Below are 9,205 nucleotides of genomic sequence, written 5' to 3'. Positions count from 1 at the left end.
CTTTTCTGCAGAACTGCTGCTTAGCCAGTCGGTCCCCAGCCTGTAGCAGTGCATGGAATTTTTCCTTCCTAAGTGCAGGACTCTGCACTTGTCCTTGTTGAACCTCATCAACTTTCTTTTGGCCCAATCCTCCAATTTGTCTAGGTCACTTTGAACCCTATTCCTACCCTCCAGCGTATCTACCTCTCCCCCCAGCTTAGTATCATCTGCAAACTTGCTGAGGGTGCAATTAATCCCATCATCCAGATCATTAATAAAGATGTTGAACAAAGGATAGGAATAAATGGTAAATTCTCAGAATGGAGAGGGGTAACTAGTGGTGTTCCCCAAGGGTCAGTCCTAGGACCAATCCTATTCAACTTATTCATAAATGATCTGGAGAAAAGGGTAAAAAGTGAGGTGGCAAAGTTTGCAGATGATACTAAACTGCTCAAGATAGTTAAGACCAAAGCAGACTGTAAAGAACTTCAAAAATATCTCACAAAACTAAGTGATTGGGCAACAAAATGGCAAATGAAATTTAATGTGGATAAATGTAAAGTAATGCACATTGGAAAAAATCACCCCAACTATACATACAATATGATGGGGGCTAATTTAGCTACAACGAATCAGGAAAAAGATCTTGGAGTCATCATGGACAGTTCTCTGAAGACATCCACGCAGTGTGCAGCGGCAGTCAAAAAAGCAAACAGGATGTTAGGAATCATTAAAAAGGGGATAGAGAACAAGACGGAGAGTATCTTATTGCCCTTATATAAATCCATGGTACGCCCACATCTTGAATACTGCGTACAGATGTGGTATCCTCATCTCCAAAAAGATATACTGGCATTAGAAAAGGTTCAGAGAAGGGCAACTAAAATAATTAGGGGTTTGGAATGGGTCCCATATGAGGAGAGATTAAAGAGGCTAGGACTTTTCAGCTTGGAAAACAGAAGACTAAGGGGGGATATGATAGAGGTACACCTCTACCCCGATATAATGCTGTCCTCGGGAGCCAAAAAAACTTACTGCGTTATAGGTGAAACCGCGTTATATCGAACTTGCTTTGATCCGCTGGAGTGCGCAGCCCCCCCCCCCCCGGAGTGCTGCTTTACCGTGTTATATCCAAATTCATGTTATATCGGATCGCGTTATATCGGGGTAGAGGTGTATATAAAATCATGAGTGATGTGGAGAAAGTAAATAAGGAAAAGTTATTTACTTGTTCCCATAATGCAAGAACTAGGGGCCACCAAATGAAATTAATGGGCAGCAGGTTTAAAACAAATAAAAGGAAGTTCTTCTTCACACAGTGCACAGTCAACCTGTGGAACTCCTTGCCTGAGGAGGTTGTGAAGGCTAGGACTATAACAGCATTTAAAAGAGAACTGGATAAATTCATGGAGGTTAAGTCCGTTAATAGCTATTAGCCAGGATGGGTAAGGAATGGTGTCCCTAGCCTCTGTTTGTCAGAGGGTGGAGATGGATGACAGGAGAGAGATCACTTGATCATTACCTGTTAGGTTCACTGCCTCTGGGGCACCTGGCATTGGCCACTGTCGGTAGACAGGATACTGGGCTAGATGGACCTTTGGTCTGACCCAGTACAGCCGTTCTTATGTTATGTTCTTATGTAACAAAACTAGCCCCAGGACCAACCCCTGGGAAACTCCGCTTGATACCGGCTGCCAACTAGACATCGAGCCGTTGATCACTACCCGTTGAGCCCGACAATCTAGCCAGCTTTCTATCCACCTTGTAGTCCATTCATCCAATCCATACTTTTTTAACTCCTGGCAAGAATACTGTGGGAGACTGTATCAAAAGCTTTGCTAAAGTCAAGGTATATCACATCCAGCGCTTTCCCCATATCCACACAGCCAGTCATCTCATCATAGAAGGCAATCAGGTTGGTCAGGCATGACTTGCCCTTGGTGACCTGGACCTTGAATGGTTCCTTAGTATATGTGCTAACTACTTATGCTAAATTATCTGTTCTACCTTGTATTTAGCTATGACACTCTGTGTACCTTTCCCAGACCTGAGGAAGAGATCTGTGTAGCTTGAAAGCTTGTCTCTCTCACCAACAGAAGTTGGTCCAATAAAAGATATTACCTCCCCCACCTTGTCATTCCAATGAGAGACAAAAAGGTGCTCAATCTGTTCAGTTTATCAAAAAAGAAACTCCAGAGTTTACTTGATTATAGTGCAGGGGGGAGGCAACCTATGGCACGCGAGCTGATTTTCAGTGGCACTCACACTGGCCACCGGTCCGGGGGCCTCTGCATTTTAATTTAATTTTAAATGAAGCTTCTTAAACATTTAAAAAACCTTATTTACTTTACATACAACAACAGTTTATTTATATATTATAGACTTATAGAAAGAGACCTTCTAAAAACATTAAAATGTATTACTGGCACGCAAAACCTTAAATCAGAGTGAATAAATGAAGGTTCGGCACACCACTTCTGAAAGGTTGCTGACCCCTGTTATAGTGTATAAGTACTTTCATGAGGAGAAAATTCTGGGTACTACAGGGCTCTTTAATCTTGTAGCGAAAAGCAGAACAAGAACCAAGGCCTGGAAGTGAAATCCAGACCTATTCAAATTAGAAATACACCAAATTTTAACATTGAGGGTGACAACCACTGCAACAAACTACCAAGGGAAGTGGTGGATTCTTCAAGCCTTCAGATCAAGACTGGAGGTCTTTCTGGAAGATGTGGGTTAGTCAAACACAAGGCACTGGGCTCAACACAGGAGTAACTAGTTGAAATGCTATGGCTGGTGTTATACAGAAGATCAGATTAGATTATCTTCTGGCCCTAAAATGTGTGACTATTAAGATTAGAGATGTGTTGGTGAATTGTCAAAGGGAAAATGGATGCATATGCCCCACAGATGTCCAGTTTAGGAGAAAGAACAGGAGTACTTGTGGCACCTTAGAGACTAACAAATTTATTAGAGCATAAGCTTTCGTGGGCTACATATGCATCCGAAGAAGTGGGTTGTAGCCCACGAAAGCTTATGCTCTAATAAATTTGTTAGTCTCTAAGGTGCCACAAGTACTCCTGTTCTTTTTGCGGATACAGACTAACACGGCTGCTACTCTGAAACCTGTCGGTTTAGGAGAGCACAGCTGAGGAAATTAATAGGATAGTCTCCTGCTTCCATAGCTTTTGCATGACCATCTCTGGAATATTGGGTTCAGTTCTGGGAACCAAGGTACCCAAAAGATGTTGACTGACTAAGCAGAGTTCAGAAAAGATTATATATATATATTCAATAAGAGTTGGATCAGACCCTAGGTAGAGGCGTGAAATATTTGGGGTGAAATTCTGGCTGCACTGATGTCAGCGGAAAAATTTCCATTGACTTCAGTGAAGCCTGGATCTCACCCTTAGTGGATGAATTTGTAAAGGTGCTGAACACTTGCAGCTCCCATGGGGGTTGTGGGGGCTGAGCACTCCTCAGGGAGTGGAAAAGCCAAAAAGGTAAGGCTTTGCAGAGGGTGACATGGGGGACCATAGATAAGAGTAGCGGGAAGCAGTTTAAGAAGATTTAGGCTGGCTATCAGATAAAATTGCTTAACAGTGAGATGAAGTAGGCCGTGGGGGAAGCCCCATCATTTGTGGTAAGGCCTTAATATCTTCAGAGCACTCTACAGCATGAATTAATTAAACTGGACACTTCTAGGAGGTGTGCATTGATACCCCCAATTTACACAGGGGCAAATGAGACACTGAGAGGCAAATCCAGGACTTGCCCAAGTGACACAGCAAGTCCGGGGCAGAAACTGAAACCAGCTCTCTTTGCTCTCAGTCTCTTGCCCTATCATCTAACCTGCACTCGCCTCTCTGTATATGGGGTTGTGATGGAAACTCTGGACCCAGACCCTACAGCTCTTAGGAGTAGCTCCACTGCAGTCCACACCCCACTCTCTGTTCCATGCTGGGGATGGGGAATGGGCATATCGTGAATGGCTTCTTGAGTGGCTCATGTATTAACATGCTTCTGCCTTCCCATCCCAGTAGGCAATGCCTATGGAGACCACGGAGGAGGGAAGCAACTGCACCCTGGTGACACAGTTCATCCTTGTGGGTTTCACGACAGAGCCACACCTGCGGGTGGCCCTCTTTGTGCTCTTCCTCATCTCCTACAGCCTGACGCTCGCAGGGAATCTGGGACTTATGACATTGATCTTCCTGGACCCGCGCCTACACACTCCCATGTACTTCTTTGTGGGCAGCCTCTCCTTCCTGGATATCCGGTACTCCTCAGTCTACACCCCTCAGATCCTGTCTGACTGCATCACCAAGAGCAAGGTCATGTCCTATGCCGGCTGTGCTGCCCAGTTCTTCTTCTCCGCTGGCTTGGCCTATAGTGAGTGCTTCCTGCTGGCTGCCATGGCCTACGACCGCTATGTGGCCATCTGCAACCCACTGCTTTATGCCTCCGCCATGCCCAGGAAGCTCTGCTTCCAGCTAGTGGCCAGCTCCTATGCAGCTGGCTTTGCCAACGCCATCATGCACACAGGCAACACCTTCCGCCTGCGTTTCTGCGGGGACAACACCATCAATCACTATTTCTGTGATGCACCACCACTGGTGAAGATGGCTTGTGATGACACCCAGGTCTATGAGCTCATCCTGGCCACTGTTATCGGCTGCAACGTGGTGGCCACCACCGCTCTCATCCTGGGCTCCTACACAGCCATTGGGGTGGCCATCTTGCGCATCCGCTCGGCCACTGGCTAGCGCAAGGCCTTCTCCACCTGCTCTGCCCATCTAGTCTCTGTCACCCTCTTCTATGGCTCCATCCTTTTCATGTACGCACGGCCCAGCTCCCAGCATACTCCAGAGTGGGACAAGGTGGGTGCTTTGTTTTACACTGTGGTCAACCCTCTGGTCAACCCCGTGATCTACAGCCTGCGCAGCAAGGATGTGAAGGAGGCACTGAGAAAGCCTTTGGGAGAGCCACAGCATGCAAGTGAATGGCGGCAGCAAAGGCGGGTCTGAATACACAGATGAGTCAGAGTTCTCTGCAGTGTCCTTAGTTATTGATTTAGGCATGAGGGACTTGCCCCACTCAAGGAGGCTGAACTGGCGACCCCAGGTCTCTGGCAGTGGGAACTCTACCATCCTGTGTGCTCCCATGGACAGCTCCTTGCCCAGTTCCCAGCCCACACCTTGCCACGAGCAGAAGCATGGAACAAGTAATAGTAGGACAGCAACACAGAGACAAGAGAATAATAAACATGCCTTGATGCAACTAGTCCAACTGCTTGGTTCTGTCATTCCTGACTTATGAGGAGAGGCTGAGGGAACTGAGAGTGTTTAGTCTGCAGAAGAGAAGAATGAGGGGTGATTTGATAGCTGCTTTCAACTACCTGAAAGGGGGTTCCAAAGAGGATGGATCTAGACTGTTCTCAGTGGTACCAGATGATAGAACAAGGAGTAATGGTCTCAAGTCACAGCGGGGGAGATTTAGGTTGGATATTAGGAAAAACTTTTTCACTAGGAGTGTGGTGAAGCACTGAAATGGGTTACCTAGGGAGGTGGTGGAATCTCCTTCCTTAGAGGTTTTTAAGGTCAGGCTTGACAAAGCCCTGGCTGGGATGATTTAGTTGGGGATTAGGTCCTGCTTTGAGCAGGGGGTTGGACTAGATGACCTCCTGAGGTCCCTTCCAACCCTGATATTCTATGATTCTATGTGTTACTGAAACATGTTGTAAGGTTGAAAACACCCACAAGCAGCCTTTCAGGTACAACAGTAAAAAGGCCAAACAATGTTAATGGCTTATTGAAGAGATGCACACAAGCACAAGGATTACCCAAGGAACTGTGTACGATAGAAACCTCTCAATGGGAACTGTTTGACCCAGGTCATGGCAAAAGAGCTTTCCAGCAAGTGGGAAGAAGATATAAAAGGGGGACAATGACATCATGATGGTATCTCACTTTCCCTACAACAACACACCTGGAAATACCTGAGGAACAAGGACTGAACTGTGGGAAGTGATGATCCCAGACTAGAGGGATTTTTAGCCTTTGTATGAAAACCTGAGACAGCCAAGATAGCTTGTGCCTTAAGAATCCATCACAGGGGGGAATCTGACTCATGATTGGTATCTCACTTTCCCTACAACAACACACCTGGAAATACCTGAGGAACAAGGACTGAACTGTGGGAAGTGATGATCCCAGACTAGAGGGATTTTTAGCCTTTGTATGAAAACCTGAGACAGCCAACATAGCTTGTGCCTTAAGAATCCATCACAGGGGGGAATCTGACTCATGATTTTTGCACACGGGAGGCTGGCAACACTTGGGGTCCCCTCCACGGTGGGGCCTGAAGGAAGCAGTTCCCTCCTGTTTTGTGCTTGCAGGTTTTTCCCCCTGTGCACAATAATTAGGCCACCAGCCCCAACCCCGCAGCCCCCATGATGTACTTCCTACACCTGCCCTTTGCAAGCACTGTAGCTCCTTCCCTTTGAGCCTAACATCCAGGCAAGCCACACAGATCCCTTCCCCAGGCTCTGAGGGAATGAGGTATATGGGGTGCCGGGAGCTGCCATAGTTTTTCAGGTTGCTGCCCCCTTGAGAACCATGTGGGGGAGCTGCCCTACAGCCCCCTTCTTATTCCACTCTGGCTGCAGGGCCTCCTCCCTCAGTCTCTATTGCTTCCTCACAGGCTCTGTGCAGGCCTGTATCCTGCCTTTCTGTGCCTCTCCCAGTCTCCTGCTGTTAGGGTTGCCACCCCTCCAGGATTATCCTGGAGTCTCCAGATGAATCTTTTAATTAAATATTATGTCACGTGATGAAACTTCCAGGAATACGCCCAACCAAAATTGGCAACCCTACCTGCTGTTACTGGATGCTCCAATCTAGACACTTCCGCTCTGGTATACCCCCGGGACAGTCTCTCTGCTGCCATACCCTATCAAACTGTAACCCTAGGAACACTCCAATGCCAGTTGGCAATTGGCTCCCTGATATGTAAAAGTAAAATTCAGCTGGCCTGACCAACTCAGCACACCTCACACACTGTTGTCGTGATATTCATCTCAAAGGTCCCATGTAAGGGATTATATACCACAGTGTTGCGCAAACTTTTCCAGTTGTGCCCCCCATTACCAATAAGGGAATCTGTCTGTGCCCCCACTCCATTACAAGGCTACCTCAGCAGGAGAACTTGGGCTGAAAGAGGAACTGGGGGTGGGAGAGGAGCTGGGCTAGAGGCAGAGCTGGTCTGGAGGCAGAGGGGGAATGAGGGCAGAGCTGGGCTGGGGGCAGAGTGGAGCCGTAGCTGGGGGTGCAGCAGAGTTGGAGGGTGGAGTGGGACTGGAGGCAGATATGGTCTGGAGGTGGAACAGGACTGGGGGAGTTGGGGGTGGAGCTGGTCTGGGGGTGGAGCCAGGCTGGAAGTGTGGTGTGGCACTCCCTCCCCGCCCCCTATGGGGGCTAGCTCTGGCCCCACAGCATGCTCCCCTGGGGGGGTCAGTCTGGAATAAGTGCCCTAGAGCTGAGATGCTCTGTGTCCCATGCTCACCCTTCCCTGCTGTCCCTGCAGTTACACTGGTGACTACGGAAGCAAGGGGGTAGCTCTGATTCTCTCCCATCTGGCACCCTTTGAACATCACCTGCCAGGGACAGTAATGTCCAGGATGACAGCAGCAGTCTATCAGGCCTTTGTCTTTATTGGTGCATCAGTGTCACATGACATTCATTTAACAAGGAGCTTGCCTTTGCTGATGGCCTTTCTCAGGGCCTCCTTTACGTCCTTGTTCCTCAGGCTGTAGATGATTGGATTCAGGAAGGGATTCAGCACCGTGCAGAGGAGGGAGGCCACCTTGTCCTGATCGAGTAAATAGCTGAAGCTGGGCCTCATCTAAATGAGGAGGAGGAACCGTAGTACAAGGCGATGGAGGCCAGGTGGGCAGTGCCTGCGGAGAAGGTCTTGCGCCGGCTCTTGGCTGAGCAGATTAATAGGCCAGCAGCTCCAACATAGCCATAGGAAACCAGGATAATGAGAATGCTGACGACAATAGTGCCACTGACAAAGCCAAAGAGGATGGCCTGGTAGGTGTAGCTGGAGTCACAGGAGAGGGCCAGCAGTGGTGGCACATCGCAGAAGAAATGGTTGATGACATTGGAGCCACAGAAGTCCAAACAGAAGGTGTTGCCTGTGTGGGCCACAGCATTGAGGAAGCCACCCGTGTAGGACCAGGCTACCAGCAGGAGGCAGAGCCCTTTGGACATGGTGGTGGCGTCGTGCAGCAGGTTGCAGGTGGCCATGTAACAATTGTAGGTCATGACCACCAGGAAGATGCATTCTGTGTCTGCCAAGCCAGCTGAGAAGAAGAACTGGGCAGCACAGCCACCAAGGAGATGCCAGGATCCAGAAGGACAATCTGCCAGTGAAGAAGTCCATGGGGGTGTGGAGGTGCCTGTTGGTGCAGATCAGCATGATGAGGCCTAGGTTCCTAGGAACACCAGGAAGAGGACAACCTGCACTTTCCCACTGGTTGTGAATCCCAGGATAAACTCAGTCATGATGTGATTCCTGCCTCTCATTGAGTTGGAATAGGCCACTGCTGTGTTTGGTAGGATCAGTCACATCTGTAGCAATAGTGCTTAGGGTGCCATTGCATTTCTGTGTGAGGGGGAGGATGGTCCATGGGCCATATGTGTCTCTGGGTCACCCATAGGAAATTACACACTTTCTGTTACCCCAGCCACCTAGTTGTTTGTAGCCCCTAGGAACATAGGAACTACCACACTGGAACAGACCCACAGTCCATATAACCTAGTATCCTGTCTCTAACAGTGCCCGGTACCAGCTTCAAAGGAAGGTGAAAAAAAAATCCATGGTGGACAATTATGGAATAATCTATTTCTTCCTAACCCCAGGTAGTTACTATTTGGCTTTTGCCCCGAATCACCTGAGTTAGAGCAGTGTAGGAACTGGAATTTCCATTCTATGAAAAATGTCCCGATTTTGAAATTTGTTTTTGTTCTGAATTGGAACAAAACCAGAAAATTTCCTCTATGTGAAATTTTCAACAACAAAAATTTTCAGGTGAATCAAAATGTTTCGATAAAATGAAATGTTTCATTCCAATTTCAACCTCTTTTTCTTTAAAAAAAAATAGAAATGTTCTAAATGAAAAGTGGTTTTGAAACAAAAAATCGAAATGGTCCATTCTGATAATACT

At 47.7% G+C, this 9,205-nt stretch overlaps 1 protein-coding gene across 1 annotated transcript; it reads left to right on the top strand.

The window, feature by feature from the left end:
• The first annotated feature begins 4,025 nt into the window (after window positions 1–4,025).
• On the top strand, window positions 4,026–5,006 carry LOC135877827 (olfactory receptor 9G4-like). Its single transcript, XM_065403370.1, is given in 1 exon segment — window positions 4,026–5,006. A coding segment is annotated over 1 exon segment (981 nt).
• Window positions 5,007–9,205: the final 4,199 nt, after the last annotated feature.

The sequence above is a fragment of the Emys orbicularis genome, chromosome 4 (genome assembly GCF_028017835.1).
Source record: "Emys orbicularis isolate rEmyOrb1 chromosome 4, rEmyOrb1.hap1, whole genome shotgun sequence".
In the NCBI taxonomy this organism is placed as follows: domain Eukaryota; kingdom Metazoa; phylum Chordata; order Testudines; family Emydidae; genus Emys; species Emys orbicularis.
The sequence above is the reverse complement of the archived record's forward strand: the minus strand, read 5'-3'. Positions and strand labels throughout refer to the sequence as shown.